The sequence below is a fragment of the Astatotilapia calliptera genome, chromosome 11 (genome assembly GCF_900246225.1).
Source record: "Astatotilapia calliptera chromosome 11, fAstCal1.2, whole genome shotgun sequence".
In the NCBI taxonomy this organism is placed as follows: domain Eukaryota; kingdom Metazoa; phylum Chordata; class Actinopteri; order Cichliformes; family Cichlidae; genus Astatotilapia; species Astatotilapia calliptera.
The window spans coordinates 19,871,125-19,893,383 of NC_039312.1; the positions used below are offsets into that span (position 1 = coordinate 19,871,125).

Sequence of the window (22,259 nt, forward strand, 5' to 3'; positions counted from 1 at the left end):
TCACTGATCCTGGCTCATGCAGTGGAGTTATCAAGTGTAGGTAAATATTTATAGGTTGTTTTGAATGAGCACTGTGCATTAACCGACTATGGGATCTCCAAATTTACCCGATCAACTCATCTCTGAAGGAAGATGAAGAAGCAACATCAACAAATAAGAAAATATCATTTGACTAGAGAGACAAAATGGTCATATACTCTAAATTGCACAATTTTATCTAATTGTCTTGTTTTTTTTCCTGGGTTGGGGTGGAGGATGCCTTTTTTGGAGGCCTGGCAGATGATGGAGTGAGTCATTATGATAACAACAGGCAAGACTGGGCAGGAATGGCGCTTCTGCAGCGATTTAACATGGAGGAGCTTTTATGTCGTCCCAGATAGGTCCAGTCGGCGGAAGGCCGAGCCCACATTTTCTCCTCATCCAACCTCCGCTCATATTTATGCATTAGGCGTCTCTGCAGTGAGCCACCGAACACTCATGTGTTTTAAGGAGGTGTCCCTAGATCTCCCTCCCATCCTCCCGCCCTCTCTGTTTCTCTCTCTCTCTCGCCTCCAGCATTCTCCGCGCTGCTGATCCGCGGGGTTTCGGTGCGCTCAAACGCGCTCGGCGTTCAGACTCCTAAGCACCCCCGATGGCCCCCCATCAGCGACACTGCACTAACCAGACGACCAGCCCCGGCTTGAAGCTCCCTTAGCGAAGGCAGGACCCCGAGAGTCCTCTCCTGGAATACCGCATTGTTTATAATTTCCAGCCACACAGAAAGAGAGAGAGACGGAGGAGATGGTGCTGATGATGCGCCCGCGATGGTGGATTTCCCTTTTGTGCGTCTGTGAATTGATGCACGTCGGTCACCAGAGCAGCCCTAACGCCGGAGATGGTAACTGATGCTATTTTGGATGATGCATGAATTGTTATTGCGCAGCCAAAGCGTTAAATCACTATCAAAGGGCCTGTGTTTATTTGTTAATCAACGCCTCGTCTGCTTCATGCTTCCTGAATTTAAAAACATGCACGCAACCCACAGCTGTTCCACTGTGTGAAAAGGAAATGAAAACCATCGACATTTTAATCATAACTGTTTGTGATCCGCGCGTTTCTATCACTGCTGATCTCCGCGCGGAGGAACGGGGCGCGTAATGAAGTCGGTGTTGTCCCCTTTCTCTCTATCTCTCTCTCTGTGCAGGAGACGCCTTGTCGAGCTTGAAGGCTCTTCGTGATGCGGGTAGGTTTGTCGGGAAGGAGGACACGGTGCCTCTCCGCCTGCTCTACAGCAGGCACAACCACAGCCAGATCACACAGGACGAGCTCAGCACCAGGATTAAAGCCAGCGCCAGCTCCGACTCCACGCAGGTACACAAGGTGCTTTCGTGTTGTGAGGGTGGAGTGTGCGATTGTGGAAAGATGCCTCTGTGTTTACAGTTGTCTATTTTATCCATTCAACCCCTCCCTACGTGTCCTCACGGTTGGGGGGGGGGGGGGGGATCATTATTTAGCAAGCAGGGATACAAAAAAAGGACGCTGACAACATTTTGACACGAGCAGGTCACACTAATTACACAGCCTGGAGGTGCTATATGGGTCATAAGCAAAAGAAGAAAAAAATCCCACCGCAACCTACACCCATAAAATGCTTTAAAATACTAAGATTAGTGATAGGACCTCTGAGTTCATTTATCCCCACTCAAAATGATCGACTATATGTCACCTGCTCAAACCGGATAATTAATATTTTAGCTTGCATCTCGTCCGTCCAGCTGGGTTGTTGTCTCAGCAGCTGCCTCACCTACCACCTCAAAAACGCTGCCTAATGTCCCACTAGGCAGCATTTTTCACCTTACACATGAAAACGAATGACCAGAAGCTTTCTTATTGAGCCTATGATCAGCAAACTTTGGCTTGTCACATGTATACCAGCGTCAGCATGTACTGCGAGCTGGGCGATCACTGTTGACTTAGTCTTAGAAGCGCTCTGGCCTGTCTTTTGGGTCATTTAGAAATAGGGTTGGGTTGTTTCTTTTGTCCACCAGAGGGCATTAAACTCTATTGTCAGCAAATAAAACGGGCGGTTCAGTATTTTGTATAATAATACTGTGATAATAACTACTTTAAGGACTCATTATTTTTTTTTAATGGAGCTGTTGTTTATTATGAAAAATTGATATATGTTGCTGATGTTAGCTGATCTTTTGGGTATGGCGCGGTGAATATTTTAATATTTACTCTACAGTTCTGAAAAAGGACTGGTCTCTAAAATGGCAAATTACTTAAATAAAGACATAAATATTTAAATGCCTCTGCAGATATGTATATGATTGCATATACTATGTACTATGTAATATGATTGCCTGCAGCAGCCCCTGTTTTTGGATGTTAGCGCCAAGAACCAAGAAATACACTGTAGACTTACAGGTAATAAAGAGTATGGTTGGATTACACTTCGGACATGATCACCCAGAAAATTATTAATGTTTGAAAATTATTCAGAGAGCTGTTATTGAAAACTACCAGCTGCGGAAAAGCCTGGAGGCATTTGGCTTTGCCTGCCTACCATGACTAGTACAGTGCGGTAATAGTGTAGCTGTGTTCACTGAGTCAGTTCAGTCTGCTGGGTTCCTTTCAAGGAATGAGTCAGTTAGCATTGTACAAACATGTTAAGTGTTTTTAATTTGTATGGCTTAGGCTTGAGTAAGGCTAGCCTACTCAGGGCTCAGCGAGCGGAGAGGGCTACAGATGGCATCAGGCAGGGAGGTGTTAACCCTTTGTCTCTCTCACACCTCAGCCTGAGCTGCAGCCCATTGGGTAAACAAGCTAAGTTGAACCATCTGCCGTCAGATATCATTTTAATGTTTTCCTTTTGAAGCTCATTCTAGTCTCACGGCAGGTTTGTGGCACAGGCTTGCTGTGAACTGAATTTCAGAGGTAGCGTTTCTGCAGAGCAGCACAACAGTTTTCTACGAGAGATTTTGCTCAAAATATGTCATATTTTGATCTAAACCCTCATTATTTCCTGAGTCACTCTCATTCTCTGGAGTTTACAGCCCAGGAGATGCGTTTATTTTACTCTGATATCATATTGTGCCAACTCATAGTCATAAAAGAGCTTGCGTACAGGCAGCAAGTTAAAACATCAAAGTCATAAAATGTACATTGCAAATGCAGATGATCGAGGATGGGAGGGTGAGGAGATTTGATTTGTGCTCCGAGTCTTTTAATCTCCAGAGAGCTGATGCTCGTGATGTCACTTGCGCAATGTTTGATCAGTTATTGGCTGTTTTTAGATCAACAGCCTAAAAACAAATCTGTCAGATAGTTCTGAAAATGTGCGACACACATGGAGTTATTTATAGGCTTCTCTCGCATCACCTATTTTTAAGTCGCAGACACAAACAGCACTGAATGAGCTGCGGGGAGTTCAGCAAGGTGCTCTTGTTGTTTTGGTGAAAAAACAAACACTTCCAGTGAAATCAGTCTAACTGTGTCGGTTTGCATTTCCTGCCTGCCTCTCTGCAGAGCAATGATAGGCTTATAGTCATTCTTGAACCATCACGAGTGGAAAATCAGGCTCGCCATGACTCAGAAATCAATGCGAGAGGAGTCACCAGTGGTCTCCTCATATTGGTCCTGCTAAGTCAGGATGGGATGTGCTTTCATTAACCACAATTACTGGTACCTCCTACCCTCGTGGATACAATCTGCCAGATTAGATTTCATCAAAGTGTGGAATTGCCATTTGCACATGCTCTTGCACACACCCACACAACCTCTTAACTGCTCATATATGCATTGACCGGCACAGGCACGCTCCTGCAGACAATAGAGTCTGTGATCACTGGGGACATCAGGCTATCCTTGGGTGAGCACAGGGGCACTTCCTGAAATGACAGCCTACACACACACACACACACACACACACACACACACACACACACACACACACACACACACACACACACACACACACACACACACACTTTCTCCTTTGTTGTCATGTAGTGTCCAGTCTGTAAAGCAGGTAGCCCAAGCCTCAGGGAGACGGTAAGCCATGCTTAAGGTCTCCACTGGGGCTTTACTGGACCTAAAGGAATTACTGTGGGGAGTTATTATTGACCCAGGGGGCACACCTCATACAATATGTGTCCAAGACTTGGAATGAATCAGACCCTCCCCCAGCCACATCAATCAAACAGAGTTCATGCACTTAGAGATGAAGCAGTGATCGGTGAAGAAACATTAAATGAGTCGGCGTAGGGTTAGATTTTTTTTTCTTTTTGATGGTGAACTTAATTCACTTCAATTCAATTTTATTGTTCAGCTGTATTTATATAGCATGAAATCACAGCAACATTTGTCTTAAGGTGCTTTATATTGTAAGGTAAAGACCCTTCAATAATAGAACCCCCCCCAAATAAACAATTGATCCCAGTGAACAACCACTTGGTGACAGAGGGAAGGAAAAACTCAATTTTAGCAGGAAGAAACCTCCGGCAGAACCATGCGCAGGGAGGTGCAGGCATTTGCTGTGACCAGTTAGGGTTATGTGTGTGTGCAGACTTGGCTTACTTCATTCCTGCAGCTAATCGGTGCTATAAACACACAATGCAGCCGTCCATCAGTGTAGATGAGACTTATCCATGTCTATGATACTGAACTTCATCATGCATGTGATAACGGGGACTTTAGAAACAGCGTGCAGCTTCTCTTCTCTGTCTTTTTTAGGTGAACCATGTGGCCCAAGCGAGCTTTCAAGTTGACGCTTTTGGTCGGAAGTTCATTTTGGATGTGGAACTGAATCAGTGAGTATTTCATTATTAAATCTGTCTGTCTTTGTTTGTCTGTGTGTCTGTGCTTGTATGTCACTGTGCCTGTCTGGGTTTCTACTGGGCGCTCCGCTCACAGTCCAAAGACAGGTTTAGGTTAATTAGCGATTCTTAATTGGGCGCGGATGTTCTCTCTTTGTTGGTCCAGTTCCAGCACATCCCTAAGTTGGAGAGGCAAAAAAACAAACAAAACTGGACACATGGATGCATCTTGTGAAAGCAAAGGTTGCCTCATTTTCCAGGAAAAGACTGTAGTGTGAGCTTGCTTGTTGAAATAACTGCTTCAGGTGTCAAACTTGTGTTTCTCAGTGCCTCTTGTTCTTGTTTAGCATGAATCCCCCCAAGTGCATGTTGCACATTAAACTAGTGATGACTTCAGTGTTAAATTGAAGTAGGTCACTGTGGTGCTGCAGTGCTGTTTATTACCTGTTTTAGGGAATGCACATAACTGTACCACAGCAGCTGCTCTGTGGATAAATGCATACAGTGTGTGTGTGTGTGTGTGTGTTAGCGTGTTTGGAACCGGTCAGTTTTGTGTGTGATATAGAGGTTCCATCATAATAGGAAGTGATTTACAGTAAAGGCTCGAGCACAGCCCTGTCAGACACTAATATTGATCACAGCTGTGCTGATGGAAAGTAAGCTCCTCTCTCTCTCTCTCTCTCTCAGCTCTTCTTCTGTTTCTACAGCTTTCACATTTTAGTGTCATCCTCTCTAAACCTTTCCCTGTTCTTGTTTTGCTTTGGCTCCAGTCTGCCACTTTTACAGTCCATGTTTGTCTCATTTATCCCAAAAGCTTGTGAACTTGGCATGTGCATACAGTGAAGCTGCCTACTCATCACAGCGGAAGTCACTCTCTTGCTGAGTAAAATGTTACATCAGAGGAATTCCCAGGTTTAGAGGATAGCCTGCAACTCCCTGAGTGACATGTTGGCCTGTTATGGGTGCATGCATACATCTACGCATGTATGTTTGTACTGTACCTTCTCTATACAGGCAGTGTTATAAAGGTAACGAAATAAGTGAAAAGAGAAAAACGCAATAATGACACGAACAGGCAGTTTGCAGTTTGAAGGAACAACGGTGACAAACAGGAAGTAAACATGACACAGTTGGACTCATGTGCATCAAGAGTGATTTCAGCAGGAGTGGAGAGAGATACGAAAGGTGTCAGATCCTCCGGTTTAGCGCTAAAGGACTCAGGATCCAGCCTTCTTATGATTAGATTAACATGGAGTGCTATAAAAAAGTACGCATATGGATAAATGAATATAAAAGAGGGGTGTTTAGGAAGGTTCAGGGCCTCTAGGGCTGAGAGCAACATTGGAAGAAGGGAGTTCACATTATTAGCAGGATAAATTATTTGGATGCAGCCAGTTAGAGGTAGGCGAGTCTCCTCACCCTCACCTTCAATCAGGTTCTGCATTGCCTGTTGGGGTATGCCCCTTAGAATCTGAACCTCGGAGAGCCGATCCAGACTTCCTGTACGGAGATAACTGGCTGATCCACACAGAGAGCCGTACAGCTGTGTGCAGCTGTTCCAGATCTGTTACACCCAATAATAGTAAGAGACTGAGATCAGTACGATCGAGCATCACGCTGTCTTTTTTTATCCTTCGACAGAAATGAAATGATTTTTTAGGGAACATATTAGAATGTATTAAAAATATAAATTAACTGATAATAGGTTAATTCCTTTAATCACGTTCGGAATAAAAACATTTAACATTTCGTATTTGAATTTCCTGCTTTGTGAAGGTGAACTTTTGCAAACTCTTAACTGCAAATTTTTTTAATTCATGATGATTTTTTATGATAACGTTATTTTAAAAAGAACAGTGAGGACACTTAATCGATAATTGATTTGTAAAAATTTTAAATTCTTGTTGACGATTAAGAATTTTATTTCAATTGAATATCTTTGAGTTTTTAAGCTGTTGATGGAACAAGAAATAAGTTGTTGCTATGCATGTTTGCATCTTTGTCCCAGTGCCAGCTGTCTTCATTCATGAAAGAAGAGCTTCAGTTTCCCTCCGTCTCACCTGAGACCTCCTCTTCCAACTCTCGTCTCCCTCCTGTCTACTGTCACTCCTCTGTGAACTGATCCCCTGCATGACAGCCACACTGATTTTGTTTACAGATAGCTTTCATCCCAGACAGAATAAACCCAGTTGATATGTGAGTGGGTGCAGGAGTGGGAGCTTTTTTAGCTGAATGAGCCAACACTGGTTTTTGGCTCCCTGTAACAAAGCCTCGTTCTCTCAGTTTGATCAATGAGTGCTGTGCATTTTTCTGTGTTTAGCTGTTGCCATGAGCAATCAAGAGTGGTGGGATTTATTTTTTTTTCCCCAGTTTTCACTGTCGACTGTGTCTCAAGTGCTACATTACATGTTATTATCATCGTTTTTCTTTCTGTGCCTGGAGTTAATGCTTTGCTGATAGACTGTGAATAATAGAGGAGCGTGGGTGTTTTGTTATAAAATCATATGCCTTATGCTTTTTAGACACATGTTGGATACTATATGTATTTTTTTTTAGTCTAGTCCTCTTAATGTCAGATGGAAAAAAGCATGATTGGAGATGCCATGTGAGATGAGTTGCTCTGTAGGTGACTGTGTCGCTTTTATCTTTAGTTTAATGTCCCGACAAATTCTAGATTCATGACATTTGTGATCCTCTCCCTTGCTTTTGGTGATCCCCTGACTTTCTGCCTACATCCATCACATCACTGATAAATACCAGATGATGTTTTCACCTCAGTTTTATTACACACACAGTATACACTGATCAACCACAACAATAATAACCTTCATCTTGTTACAATACAATGTTCTTTTGGGTCACACCAACCATCTAAACATGATCAAGTGCTCACCCCACCTCATAGCAGTGATGCTCACTGATGGTAGCAGTCTCAGCCAGCACCTCTGAGAGTGCAAGACGCAGAGCAGGCTTCAAACTCTCAACATCCCAGGCGAGATGTCCATTTGTGGAATCGGCCGAAACAAAGACTGATCCACAGAGACTCCTCCTGACAACCCTCCAGACCCAAAACGCAACCCACATCCCGGTGTTACACCCTACAGCAGACCCGTGTCCGTCCTCTGGTGGGCTGTATTTTTTTGTTTGTTTTGTTTTTAATGATAGAGACCAACACTATATAAAGTGAGCGATGTTGTTGTGGCTGAGTGGTATGTTTTCAGATCTATCCTGTCGTGCATTGATCGTGTTCGTAATCACGACCGGGATCCCATCGTGCACTCTGCAAAAAGGCTTGAAAATGTGTTTCGTGTCACAGAACCTGGATCTAGACATTTTGTTTAGAGAAGAAATGCCCCTCTCTTCTGTGCTCACATGAACTAAATACATAATTGTGTGTGCTTTAGTCTTTGATGCTTTCATCAGTAACATGCCGTATTGACACGAGCCACCCATCTGAACTGTGGCAGTGTATAGAGAGGAAGTCAGGAGGGGGGTTGGTGGGTCATGAGGTCTTTATACCCTTTCTCTGTCTTTGTCTTCCTCCAGTCCTGCATCTCAGCAACTGCCTGCAATTTTCCATTCATAGGACAAGAGTAAGCTGAAAATGTGAAAAGGGTTGGGGGTTGTCTCTCTTTTTTCAATCATCCTCATTTCCAACACACACACACACACACACACACACACACACACACACACACACACACACACACACACACACAAAAATCGTCACCCTTGATTGCCCCACACCCACTCTCCACACAGCCCTACCCCTGCTACCTCTTACCCCACCCCTCCCACCTGCTCTTGCTGAATAATAGATGTCGCTATAACATTAAAAGGGGAGTGTGCACAAGACGGCTTCTTTCGTCGTCCATCACGTGAAGAAGGTAAAAACATTTAAGTGATATATGTTTACACTTCTACGCATGACCCCGACACATACACCGACTCTGTTTTAGTCCAGCAGCTACAGTATAAAGTTTGATGTTTGGTTATTTTGTGTCATTCATTTTTACGACAACTATAAATCTAACATTATTCATGGACATGTATCACAAGTTGGCAAATGTATGCAACAAAATAAACTCTTTAGAGATTAAATCCCCCCCCCCCCCCCCCCCAATAAATGTATTTATTGATGAATAAGTTGGCAGAATTAAAATATGACACTATGTTAGCATGTTAGTGTGTGTTTCTGACGCATCGCGGAAAATGTGGTAAAATGTGGTCCGGGAAACAAACCTGCAGTACTGCAGTTTCTCCACAAAGGTGGTTTTCAGCACATTAGCAGATGTTTATGTGTATGTCTGTGGAAACATTTTGCCAGCAAGGGGGTTACACACCTGCAAGAAAAGTCTTATTACACAGTGTTGCAGGTATGGAGGTGAAAAAAAAAAAATCAGGGGTGGGTAATTGATTTTCCCAGGGGTCTACATGAGGCCCTGGGACTGTTGTGGAGGGCCACACCAAGAAGCTGAACTCAGTTCTGCTTGATATTAGTTTGATCTCTTTATAAACTTGTTGGTGACGCTCTCCACAACAGTACCAGTTTCTCATATGGCCCCTTTGGGAAAATGAATTGCCCACCCTCAGGATTGTTTTTACTAACTTTTAAGCACTCGGGTTAGGCAAAATCTGGTTCTGGCTTTGGAAATGTAAAGAAAAACAATATGCAGATGGAGAAGATGTAATTTGGAAATGATAAACCTACTTATACAGCGCTTTTCTACTCTGAGTGCTGCTTCAGACAGCGTATCTTATTCCGCCGTTTACACAAATTCAAACAAGCACTTTTTTAATGTTTAAGTGCTTTCTAAGTAACATTCAGATGCATTTACACTCATGAACGCATCAGGAGCAATCTGGGCTTCAGTATCTTGCCCAAGGAAGCATTTTGGCAGCCAGGGATCAAATGGGGAGGGTTGCGTCAGGATCAACCAGAATGAGATTTCCCAACTAGATCGATCAGGGGCCAGCAGGGCGCAGGTGGAAATTGTTGTAGTGTTGGCTGAAGATAAAGGAAGAGAAAAGTGTGGATGGAGTTTTAGGATGAAAGTGCACAGGTGAGAGAAGTGACTCATAGATGTAGCGAAGGAGGACATGCAGAGGGTTGCAGTGACAGAGGAGGGATAGGGATGCGGTGAAGTGGAGATGGATGATCTGGTGTAGTGACCCATAAAGCGATGGTATTCCTAATGAAGAAGATTATGAATAAACCGGCAGTATATGATGACATTATGACTGCATAAATAAATATAAAGTCATCTTCCTACCTGATTGTGTTCTAAAATTGTAGACACTTCCCATCATGTTTTTCTGATATCAAACATTATAATTACTGTATCATCAACAAATCTGCAGAGCTGTCACAACATAGTGTATGACTACCAGCAGCCAATACCAGCCTGGCTGTGCTAGTGTGTATGGTTACTGTGTGTTTATGTTTGTGTGACAAAAATAGAGAAAAGCTGAAGACACTGAACATATCTGAATCATTTAGTATTCGTGCAGCATGCAGAATATGTACGTATGAAAATATGTGAGTGCAGACAGGAGAGGAGAGCTTCGTACATCCAGCTGGGACTGGAGTGTTTCGTAACCTCGCCTGTGTTATGAAATAAGCGGCTGCAGCAGCTTCAAGAGCCGAGGGCTTCTCCTGCTCTTTGTTGACACTGACAGACACTCAGTTTTGTTATTTCTACAACTGTGTCAAGTCTGCTTTTTCTGCATTCAGACAAATTCTTTATGCTAATGCGAGAGGTCAATTACAGGCAGTGCTAAATGCATTATTCATCTGTGTGAAGGCAGTGTGCACCAGGGAGGGCAGTGTTGGTGGGGAGGGGGCGGGCTGGAGGCAACAGTGCTCCAGTATAACCACAGAGTCCTTCCAGATAAATGTGTTAGGCAGGGAGCTAACCAAACATCCCATGGTTCAGTGGTTTGATGAATGAGTGACTACACGTTGGTGCATCTATACATCAGCAGGATTGTGTGTGTGAAGAGCAATAAGACATGAACTCTTAAAAGCTGCAGAGTCTTTGTGTGTATCGTCTCGCTGGGTCTCAGGTGCAGAAGAGGCACGTAAAGTGCGGTCTTAATGAGAGATAACTAAAAAGGATTGAAAGGAGTGGTGCTCAGACAGAATGAGAGAGGATCAATACTTAAAAGGGGGAAAATTAGGAAGAATAATACAAAGAGAGAAAGGTACATGACGTGCTTTCACCCACTTTTGTTGGTGATTTTAAATTGAATACTAAATTTGATATTTAAACTTAAGCAGAATTATTTATTAATGTTTGCAACAATTTACTGTTATTTATGGAAATTTTAATGCCAAATAAAGGATGTTTTTTTTCACGTTTTTGCACTTGATATTGAAATAAACTCACTGCGCCTGTGTTTAGACAACAGCACAATGTTTGTACACACACCTATGAGCGCTATTTGGGGATTGCGCCCACATACCTCTGGCCCCAGGTGTCTTCTGTGCCGATGTGAGGGAGATTATTAGCCAATAAACCTGAACAAACCAGTTTGCTATCTTTTATTTTTTGCAAATAAATTTAATCGAGGCTTGACAAATGTGTTGAATGCTGTTTCTTTCACACATTTTTGCAAATCTGTTTTTGCAAATAATGCCAATCATGCATTCTTGCATCCTTTTGTTGTGATGATAAGAGGTTTGATCATAAGTTACAGGTGTCAGCACTTGTGCCTTTGTAGTATGTGCTGAATCTCTGTTGTACTTTGGCGCGGTCTGTCCTGTGAAAGAGATTTGGGACTTTGCCGTGATATTAGATGCAAAGTGATTTATATTGTAAGTTAAAGACCCAGCAGTAATACAGAGAGAACCCCAACGATCAGATGACTCCCTATAAGCAAGGACTTGGCAACAGATGCAAGGACAGAAGGCATACTGGAAGAGAGCCAGAGATTACTAACTAATGATTAAATATAGTTGCAGTGAGTGATGTTGAGTGATGAAGAAACACTCAGTGCGTCATGGGAAGCCCCCAGCAGCCTGCGCCTATTCCAGCATAACTAAGGGAGAATTCAGGATCACCTGATCCAACCCAAACTATATGCTTTATCAAAAAGGAAAGTTTCAACCCTGATCTTATAATTAGAGAGCGTGTCTATCTCCTGAATCCAAACTGGGAGCTTGAAAGCTGAAGGCTTTGCCTCCAATTCTACTTTTAATAACCCTTGAAACCACAAGTAAGCCTACAGTCTGGGAACAAAATGCTTTATTGGGGAAATATGATGCTGTGAGGTCAGATCAAATGGGGCCTGATTATTCAAGACCTTGTATATGAGGAGATAAATAGTAATAATAATAATGCATAAATAACTGTGATCCTTCAGTTAGATTTTTTAAGAAAAGAAGAAAAGGTCCCAGTGAAGTAAATCCGATGAGCAGGGTGAGTGGTGATGTTGCACACTTGAATTAAAATGAATTGAAACCAGTGTGGCTTTGTGAGTTCGCCTTTACTGCATCTGCAAATATATACATGGACATAGCACAGCGTTACACACTTTTGCAGTCTCACATAACGCTTATAGGCGCACTGCCTTATGGGTAGTCTTTAAACTCAAATCACTAATATTTCTTACCGTGTAACAATGAAATAAACATAAACAAAAGGTAGTGTGATCCACCAGTCTACATCTGCTGTGATTACAGCCCGGTACAGGTATAAAGCCACAAAAGTGCCACGAGGTTTCCGCACAAACTAATGAATCAGATCTAGCTGCTAATCGTTAGCATCACAGCTAATTCACATCGCTACCAATAACTTATACACTAATGACACATAGTGGGGATTAACGGCCAACTTTCCCACATTCTCTGCAACCCCGTGGACTCATCTGTAGACACATTTTAAGTTATTTACCATCTTGTATCTGCTTACCTGCAAATATATACATGGACATAGCACAGCGTTACACACTTTTGCAGTCTCACATAACGCTTATAGGCGCACTGCCTTATGGGTAGTGGCTGGCTTCTTTACTCCCGCTAGAGCTGCTCATTTTAGGGGATACTCCCTCTTGTGGTGTAACGGAGGAATAACTACGCTTCCTGCACTATGTCATTTTTGGAGACTGGGGCACACATTATTTTACCACAATCAAAGAAAATACATATTTGAACAATCAGACCATTTAACTCACTACAATATTGTCACTAAAGATTATGGGGGGTGTCTTGTTTTGTCCACAATGTCTTTCTTGTCCTTACACTCTCCCCTCAAAAAGTTAATGGCGTCCCGACATTCTACCAATATCAGTCCTTATGTGGCAACTATACATTGCTTGTAGGAGGCTACATCCCTTTAGGAGTCAGAGTTCAGCATCACTGCTAGCCACAGTGAAACACATGACATGTATCTCCCCTTCATGTCATATGCCGCAGCAGGTGTTATTGTGCACGATAACAGTCCACTGCTTTTCCGTCCATATCACGGGTATCTGCATCTTTACTGAGTAAGGTGCTCTCACCTGGACATAACCTCGCTACATAACATAGGGTGCCATTCTCATAACAGGTCATTACACTAACTCTTCTTTATGGCTAACAAAACAGAATTAACATTTCTATCCTTCTAATAAGCATTAATAAAAACCCGAAAATGTAACTGTTATAACTGCTTTACTGCAATATGTAACATATGACTGTGTCTGAGGTATTTATTCAAGTGCTAACGTTGGCTGTCCTAACTTGTGGTAAGTAAACATTCGCTTTTGTTTTCTCATTCTGAAAGGATACTTTTTCACACTGACAGGTGACTGGTCAGTGTCCTCTTGGTCACTGCACTCCATCTCGAGCTGGTGCGTCTGTTCTGTGTCTTTAATGTTCTCTTGTGCCTCTGTATCCTCGTCATGCTGGTCGCGTTGGTGTTCTATATCGTTCACGCCCAGATTCTCTTCTTCGCAATCCTCCTGGTGTTCCATGTCATTGTCATCACAGAGATCCTCCCTACTGCCTGCTCCACTTTCTGCATTGAACTCTGATGCTTCTGTCCACCAGGACTGTCTACCACGTTCCCCTTGTTCTGTTGACAGTCCTCTGATTGCTCTCCATTCATCTTCATCCTCCGAACTGTCCTCTTGCTCATGCCGCTCATGTCTGTCCTTGTTGTTTTTCTGTTTTTGCTTTCCCAGTTCTGCATGGGAGTTGACTTTTCCGGCTGGTAAGAAGTCACACGGCAGCAGGAGGTTCCTGTGGGACGACTCTGACACGTCCCTTGCCATTTTCTGGCTTAATCTCATATACTGGGCTCTCCTTATGTTTCCTTTGTGTCACCTGAAACACTTGGTCCTCCCAGAAGGATCTCAGTTTCCCTGGTCCTCCCTTCTCACCAAAATTTCGGACCAGTACTCTGCACCCTGGGTACAGCTCTGCACCATGTGTTTTTCTGTCATAGAGCACTTTTCCCCGTCGACTCTCCTTACAGGCTGTCGCCGAGGCCAGTTTGTAAGCGTCCTTCATGCGAATCTTCCACTTCTCAGCATAGTCTTGATGAGAAGGGCTTTGGTCATTAGCTGTGAGACCAAAAATCATATCAATGGGGAGTCTGGGGTTCCTCCCAAACAAGAGGAAATAAGGTGCATATCCAGTAGCCTCGCTGCGCGTACAGTTGTACGCATGGACCACCTTTGCCAGGGATGCCTTCCAGTCTGCTTTTGCCCCCTCTGGGAGGTTCCGAAGCATGGCCAGCAGTGTCCTATTAAACCTTTCTACCTGACCATTTCCCTGGGGGTGGTATGGTGTGGTTCTGGACCCCTTGACTCCACTGTATCCCTCCAGCTTGGCAAAGAGTTTGTTTTCGAACTCTCTTCCCTGGTCATGATGGAGCCGTGTGGGAAAACCAAACTTCAACACAAAGTCTCCAAATATTTTCTCTGCCGCTGTTTTGGCACTTTTATCTCTGCAGGGATAAGCCTGAGCAAATCGTGTAAAGTGGTCCATGGCCACGAGGATATACTCATACCCTCCCTTACATTTCTCCAAATGTAGAAAATCAATGGAGACCAGCTCAAACGGGTACGTTGTAGTGATATTGATCAGTGGGGCTCTGGTGGGCTTGTGGGGACGCTTGTTTTTTAGACAACTACACACCTGTGTTATGTAGTGCTCCACGTCCTTCTGCATGTGAGGCCAGTAAAAGCGATCCCGAATGAGGGCCAAAACTCTCTCCACCCCCAGGTGACCCATGTCTTCATGTAGTTCTTTATAAATGAGCGAATGGAACTTCTTAGGCAGGAGTAGCTGTGTTCGGCTGAGTGTTTTCCTGTACAGTAACCCATCATTATCAAGGTGCAGTTTCTGTTTTTCCCTTGCCAGGGCAGCGATCTCTTTGTTGCCTGCCTGTTTTCTGCCTTTTGGCCACCGATTAGAGATGACATACTTCAGGACTTCCCCGATCACAGAATCCTCTTTTTGTGCATCTCTTAAGTTTGCCTTAGGGATTTCCAGACCTGACATCCCTACCTCCTCACTTTGCTCTGCTACCACAGTTGAGATGTTTAACGGGCAGAGCCAGGGTTCACTTCCCTGCAGCTGAACAGCCAGAGCCTGAGTCACGCTGTCTAGGACCTCAGGTGTCACTGCTTCTGTACACGTTTGTATGTAGTGTTCCATATCCAAGGGCATTCGTGAGAGACCATCTGCATCCCTGTTAGCTCTACCAGGTCGATACTTGATGGAGAACTGGAAGTCAGCGAGTTCGGCCACCCATCTGTGTGTGGTTGCATTCAGTTTTGCCGTTGTCAGCACATATGTGAGGGGGTTATTGTCAGTGTAGACAATGAAGGGTGGTGAATAGTAGAGATAATCTCTAAACCTCTCACATATGGCCCACTTCATGGCAAGAAATTCCAGCTTCCCTGAATGAAGGTGGTAGTTCTTCTCTGGGGCAGTAAGGGTCCTAGACCCATATGCAATAACCACTAGCTTCCCATTTTGTCTTTGGTAAAGCACAGCTCCAAGTCCCTCCTGTGATGCATCACAGTGTAAGATGAATGGTTGCTCGAAGTCAGGATAACCTAAAACGGGGGGCTGAATGAGGAAGTTGACGAGCTGACAGACCACCTGATGATGCTCAGCTGACCATGCCACTGGGTGAGAGGATGGTAGCTGACCCCCTTGATTCTTTGTCTTTTTGTTGTGTTTTGACTTCCTGTCTCTCCCTTCCCCTGGCTTTTCTGAAGAGAGCAGGTCATAGAGTGGCTTTGCAATGCGCGAAAAGTTAGGAATATAGTTGCGATAGTATGAGATGAATCCCAACAGCTTCCTCACTTCCCCAATGGTGGTGGGGTTCCTTTGTTTTAAGGCTTGGACAGGCGCAATGTCAGCGGGGTCCATGGTGTGACCATCTTGAGTTACCAACCTCCCCAGGAATCTCACCTGATTTTTGAACAGTTCACATTTCCTGGGTGTTAATTTCACTCCATGGCTCTGATAACGCTGCAGGACCTGCTTTAGATCATTTAAGTGGTCCTCAAATGTTTTTGAATGAACAAGGTTGTCATCCAAGTAAGGCAGACATGTGTCGTCCCGCAGCCCTGCAAGGCATTCTTCCATCGACCTCTGAAACTCTGCCGGTGCAGACGACAGCCCAAAAGGAATTCTTACCCATTCATACAATCCCCAGGGTGTGATGAATGCTGTGAGAGGGCGACTTGACTCTTCCAGGAAGCCCTGGTGATAAGCCTTCCCTTGGTCTAAGACCGAGAACCAGGAGCTTCCTTTCAATGTGTTGAGCATATCCTGTATGCGTGGTATGGGATGGCGGTCCGGGATTGACTTCGTATTTAGCTCCCTATAGTCGCAGCACAAGCGGAGGCCGCCATCCTTTTTTCGCACACATACGATGGGGCTGGAGTAGGGGGATTTTGATTTCTTTATCCACCCTCTATTCAGCAAGTCTTCCAAATATTCTTTTACTTCTTTATGAAGTGGCTTAGGCACTGATGTATATGTTCGGCGAACAGGTGTGGGGTCGCTGAGGCGGATCTTAAGCTGCAGTGAGGGGATATTGCCAACATCGTGTTCATCACGAGCAAAGGCATTACTCTCCTCCCTTAATAGCTGCCTGATCTTCAGCTGCTGTGCCGGAGAGAGATGGTCGAGGGGAACTGGGGGGTCCCAAACACCTTCACTGTTGCTTCTTGTTCTGTTTTCCTGTTCCCCAATTTGGCTAGCTGGAGGTGTAGCTGTTGCTTCTACAGTAGATCTTGTTGTTCCCATTTGTTCTATTTCCACTGTCACTGTGTTTGCTGGGTAAATAGTTCGAACCCTCTGAGTTTGTCCCAAAACAGTTCTCGGAGGCAGTATGATCTCATAAGCTTTGGTATTAGTGACTGGGAGGCTCATACGGGACCACCTGCCTTGCTGTAAATGGACAACGCCCTCTTGCACCTCCAATCCCTCTGGCATCTGAGGGTAGGGGCTGGGCTCGAACAGTACATCCTGACCTGCTGGGAGTGGGCCTGCTCTCACACTACACTTGACCACTCTTGTCTGACCAGGTGGGATACTCATTAATTCTCTCCCAGTTTTCACTCTGCCCTCACCTAGCCCATCGTCTCCACTCTTCATCACCTTTATAAAGACCTCAGCTTTCTTACAGTCAATGGAGAATGCTGTGCTAACAGCTTCTGTTACAGCACGAGGTGGCTCTATTCCCCTCTCTAGCATGTATTCAATCACGTTGAAGCCAATTATTGGCTCCTCCGCCACCCCGTCTTCCTGAGCTACTAATACTGGCACGAGAAGTTCTAACTGTGCAGCCTCTTCTGTGGGCAACCTGAATTTGATTTCAACCCACCCGGAAAATGGGATTGGTGTCTGGTTTACTGCCCTCCCATCTAATATACCAGGCCCAATGATTTCAGTTAAACTCCTAACTTTGAGGTGTGGGATGTTCTGTTGTCTCCATTTTTCATTTATGAGACAAACCTGTGATCCCGTGTCCCACAACGCTGCGGTTTTTACTCCCTCAAGCAGGCAGGTGATCAGGTGCTTCCTCCCTATAAGATTGAGGAGCTGGGCTCTTCGTTTTGGGGAGAGGAGGCTGACGGAAACCGCTTCATTCCTCTTATCTGGTGTGGCGGCTGCTGTTTTTGTCTCCAAATGTTTTATACTGTCCGTCAAGAGTTTGTGAACATCTTGTTGTTGCTCACCTTGGTTTAGTAGCTGAAAAGAGGGTGACGGGCGTGGGTTCACCGTGCTAGCTGACATACCAATCTGCTCTGCCCTGTCTGGAAGTTTTCTCCGGGTGCGGCATCCCCTAGACAAATGCCCACTTTGTCCACATTTGAAGCAGTGGTCGCAGTTTTCTCCTCTATTGCTGTCCTGACAATCCCTGCAGCCACGTTTGAGACTTGGGCGGTGTGAGGGAGAAGGTCGGTGCGACTCACGAATAACTCCTTTTATTTCAGCTATTTCCCCTTTTAGTTGATTGATGATATCAAACAGCTCAGTTTCCTTGCGTGTCACTGTTGCTGGTGCTTTAGCAGCTTTACCTTTTGTCGAGGTGGAGAATGGCTGGTCTTGCCCACCCACTGCACCAACTGCTGCCTCTTGCACTGACTGTGCCTCTGCTTTTATCTCTCTTACTTTCATTTCTCGGGTGGTCTTTCTGAATTTTTGTTGCCTCTCCCACTCAAGGCTGGCCGCTTCATTTGTCTTTGCAATCAGCACATCGTCAGTGACTGCTGGATCATCCAGGTAGGGTTTGATCTGGTATTTCACATTGTCGCTAATCAGACCTGTGCCAACGGCTCGCAGAAACTTTTTCTGAATCAGTTCGACACTGTATTGTTCATCTGTCCCTGGCTCCCTTGATGATGCTAGGAGTCTTTCTTTCAGCTCGATTGCCCTAAATAGAAAGTTCTGTGGGGACTCATTACTTCCTTGAGTGATATTTATCAGACGATGATAGAGGTCAGTAGAACTATCCTCCTTGTAGTGTCCCCTCAGTATGGTACGAAGCTGCATGAGGGTAAGGTCTGTTTTAATCTCCAACATATCACGGAGACTTAGGCCTGGGCTTATGGCCCTAACAACAGCTTCAATAATTTCAGCTTCGCTGTGATTCTTTTTAAGTCCCATTTCGATTTGATGAATCAAGTTGGAGTATGACAGTTTGTCTTTCTGACCCCGTTCCCCAATTTGGCCACTGATTCTAAATTCCCTGCGTATAGTCACTTCAGGGGGCTGTGTTGCTGGTGAAGCAGGTAACGGTGATGGACGAGTAGGTAGCTGTGCAGCCAGACCCTGACTAGTTTCTTGGGAGGCCATTCTGTCTGTCAGTCTTGCCATTTCTTCCTCTAACCTTTTTGTTGAGGTTTGAAAACTTAGTTGCAATGCTGCATATTGTTCTTGTAGACTGGCCAATGCAACCGCATCCCTACTGATACTCTCTTCATGTTCCTGTGCAGGGTCATCTCTTTCCTTTAGTTCTTTAACAGTTTTAATTAATCTGTCCAGGAATGTGTGTGCTACTTCCTCTTCCTCCACTTCAATAATTGTTTCAACTGCTTCACTTATTGTTCTGATCAGCGTGTGCTTCTTTGTCTGTTTCCCAATTGAGATTTTAGCTTGTAAACACACTTCTTGTAGTTGGTCTGACCTTAACTGCAGCAAGCTCTCACTTAGCTGGTCTTGCAGTTGCTCCAACTCCATACTGTGTGTGACGATTCTGTAATCTCACACTGCTTCTCAGTAGCACCGCTGATCCCACCGCTGCCACCAAATTTTGTTGCACACTTGAATTAAAATGAATTGAAACCAGTGTGGCTTTGTGAGTTCGCCTTTACTGCATCTGCAAATATATACATGGACATAGCACAGCGTTACACACTTTTGCAGTCTCACATAACGCTTATAGGCGCACTGCCTTATGGGTAGTCTTTAAACTCAAATCACTAATATTTCTTACCGTGTAACAATGAAATAAACATAAACAAAAGGTAGTGTGATCCACCAGTCTACATCTGCTGTGATTACAGCCCGGTACAGGTATAAAGCCACAAAAGTGCCACGAGGTTTCCGCACAAACTAATGAATCAGATCTAGCTGCTAATCGTTAGCATCACAGCTAATTCACATCGCTACCAATAACTTATACACTAATGACACATAGTGGGGATTAACGGCCAACTTTCCCACATTCTCTGCAACCCCGTGGACTCATCTGTAGACACATTTTAAGTTATTTACCATCTTGTATCTGCTTACCTGCAAATATATACATGGACATAGCACAGCGTTACACACTTTTGCAGTCTCACATAACGCTTATAGGCGCACTGCCTTATGGGTAGTGGCTGGCTTCTTTACTCCCGCTAGAGCTGCTCATTTTAGGGGATACTCCCTCTTGTGGTGTAACGGAGGAATAACTACGCTTCCTGCACTATGTCATTTTTGGAGACTGGGGCACACATTATTTTACCACAATCAAAGAAAATACATATTTGAACAATCAGACCATTTAACTCACTACAATATTGTCACTAAAGATTATGGGGGGTGTCTTGTTTTGTCCACAATGTCTTTCTTGTCCTTACAGTGAGCTAAGGTCTGCGCATGTTTTAGGAGCTTGTTGAAATCACAGGGACAGAGTAAGTGCTCATAATGAGACAACCACAGAGCCTTCTAAAAATAACCACAGCTCTGAAGGTGGTCTAGATTTATCTGAGAAGATCCTCTTGAAGGGGAGCTCAGCCAAGTTCAAACAAGCTAACTTTTTAAAAATTATATCTCATACATTTCTTTACAACTCTTTTGCGAATGTTTTTAATATGTATTTTTAGCTTGGAGAAGAAAGGAAAACTGAGAGCAAGATCAGAGGGAAGATGCACAGTAAACTGCCTCGATATATGTGCCACCTACTCCACCCAGTGAGCTAAACTGGTGGTCAAGAATAAAATACCAAAGCTAACAAAACGAAATGATTATCCCGTGCAAAAGTTTGTTTTAAGTCACTAACAGAGAGATGGCAGGTTGTTGTTGTTAAAACACAAAATATTTTGTATAAGTGACGTTGGTTGCCGAGTAGCTTGCTGGAGTTACTGTAAGGTCTAACATTAGTTACATTATGCTAGCTTAAGCGAACACAACATTAGCTTAACTGATTGAGCAAAGCTGATTTCACCACAGCTGTGTCAAACAAAATGGTAAAGTATATTTCAGGATAACCCTAGAACGATATTGTTTTGAATGCTGTGTGATTTTGAGTTTAAATTCACACACCTTAAATTCTTTAGGCGCTGTCTTTTTTGTGTGTCACTGAATTGAAAGTATTTCCTCCCTTGTCTGAAAACCATGATAGCATCAGTAAGAAAGTCCTGCCTTTGTTATTGATGTGTTGGAGCAGGGCTGTGTTGGCAGGTGCATGTTCTTTGCCGTCTTCTTCATGTTGTTTTCTTTGTTAGATAGAGTAGGTAGATAGTCTTGTTTTCATCATTTTGACATAGAAAGATCCTGGAAGGCATCATAAGTATCTGTTCTGGTAACATCGCTAGTGCAAATGTCCCCCCCCCCCCCCCCCCCCCCCGTGACCTGGAAGTCCAGGATGTCCACGATGGAGACAAAACTAATTAAAACTCTCCTCCAATGTTATTAATGGTTCAAAACTCCACCGGGTATAACTGAGGTAGAATTTTCCAAACTTATTATTGATTTAACTTTTTAACTGAGTGGCAAAACATGGCAAGGTAGTTACTCCTGGGCCTCAGTCACTCAGAGTAGCTGTAAATGAACAAAACATGAAGTTTTTACCTTTTTTCCATACTAAAGAGAGATATTTTCCTAAAATGTTGTTCTTTGTATTGATGATTCAGCTGGAAGATTTGCCCATCTAAGTTTTGGCAGCATTTTAAAATGCCAGTTATCTAACAGTGTCTGATTTTTCTTCTAGAACTCTAAACTTTTAAAATATCTCCTTCCTACTTATGCTGGAGAAGCTCAGTGGGAGTAGCTGGTGGGTCTCAGAGTATTTTTTTTTACCTGACAATGATCTCTTGTTCACTCAGAGAACAAATAAGTGCATCAAAGTGCCATTGAGCCTTTGCGTGACTTTCAGTGGATTTTGTGGCATTTGCCACTTGATCCCTAAAATGTGAGTAGGCATCGAGTAGCTTGGGAATTATTGCTCTGTGTCTCTGTGCTGTGCATGTGCCTGCATGTATGCAATTATTGCTCATCCTTACATCTTCATATTTGTATAATTTAATGATCTCTCATGTCCCGTTCCAGAATAGTCTATCATCCAGCCACAAATCAGATCTCTCCATCCCGATGTTGCTACAACCAGCTTTTCTCCTTTTCCACCTCCATCCTGGTTTCCCCTTTTCTATTCCCGGGCTCTGTAATTTATTACAGAGAGGCGTGATCAGATTTACGGCAAAGTTAATGAGAAAAACACTGAGAGGGGTGTGTGTGAGAGAGAG

The 22,259-nt window shown here is 43.9% G+C and overlaps 2 protein-coding genes across 6 annotated transcripts in view; one reads left to right on the plus strand and one right to left on the minus strand.

Annotated features, from left to right (window-relative positions):
• Nucleotides 1–495: 495 nt before the first annotated feature.
• The window catches only part of adam22 (ADAM metallopeptidase domain 22), a 76,208-nt gene continuing 54,444 nt past the window's right edge, over nucleotides 496–22,259 (plus strand). Inside the window, exons 1-3 of one of the 2 annotated variants that reach the window (XM_026184039.1) lie at nucleotides 496–877; nucleotides 1,184–1,350; nucleotides 4,717–4,793. In XM_026184039.1, the coding sequence (XP_026039824.1) occupies nucleotides 781–877; nucleotides 1,184–1,350; nucleotides 4,717–4,793 (341 nt within the window). In that variant the 5' untranslated portion in view covers nucleotides 496–780. The remainder of the gene's footprint in view (nucleotides 878–1,183; nucleotides 1,351–4,716; nucleotides 4,794–22,259) is intronic. The other variant, XM_026184040.1, reaches the window with a different exon arrangement.
• LOC113031702 (uncharacterized) lies at nucleotides 11,860–21,344 on the minus strand. Of its 4 annotated transcripts, none has more exons than XR_003273768.1 (2): nucleotides 13,570–20,962; nucleotides 11,860–13,271 (listed from the first exon to the last, which is right to left on the minus strand). XR_003273768.1 is itself a non-coding variant. In XM_026184011.1 (2 exons), exon 2 carries the CDS (start codon nucleotides 19,489–19,491, stop codon nucleotides 14,002–14,004), a length of 5,490 nt encoding a protein of 1,829 aa, XP_026039796.1. In that variant the 5' UTR covers nucleotides 19,492–19,630; nucleotides 21,061–21,344; the 3' UTR covers nucleotides 11,860–14,001. The 4 variants fall into 4 exon arrangements, 2 of the variants coding, with proteins under 2 accessions (XP_026039796.1, XP_026039794.1); XR_003273769.1 differs by having other exon boundaries at nucleotides 11,860–12,296; nucleotides 12,713–20,962; XM_026184011.1 differs by adding an exon at nucleotides 21,061–21,344 and having other exon boundaries at nucleotides 11,860–19,630.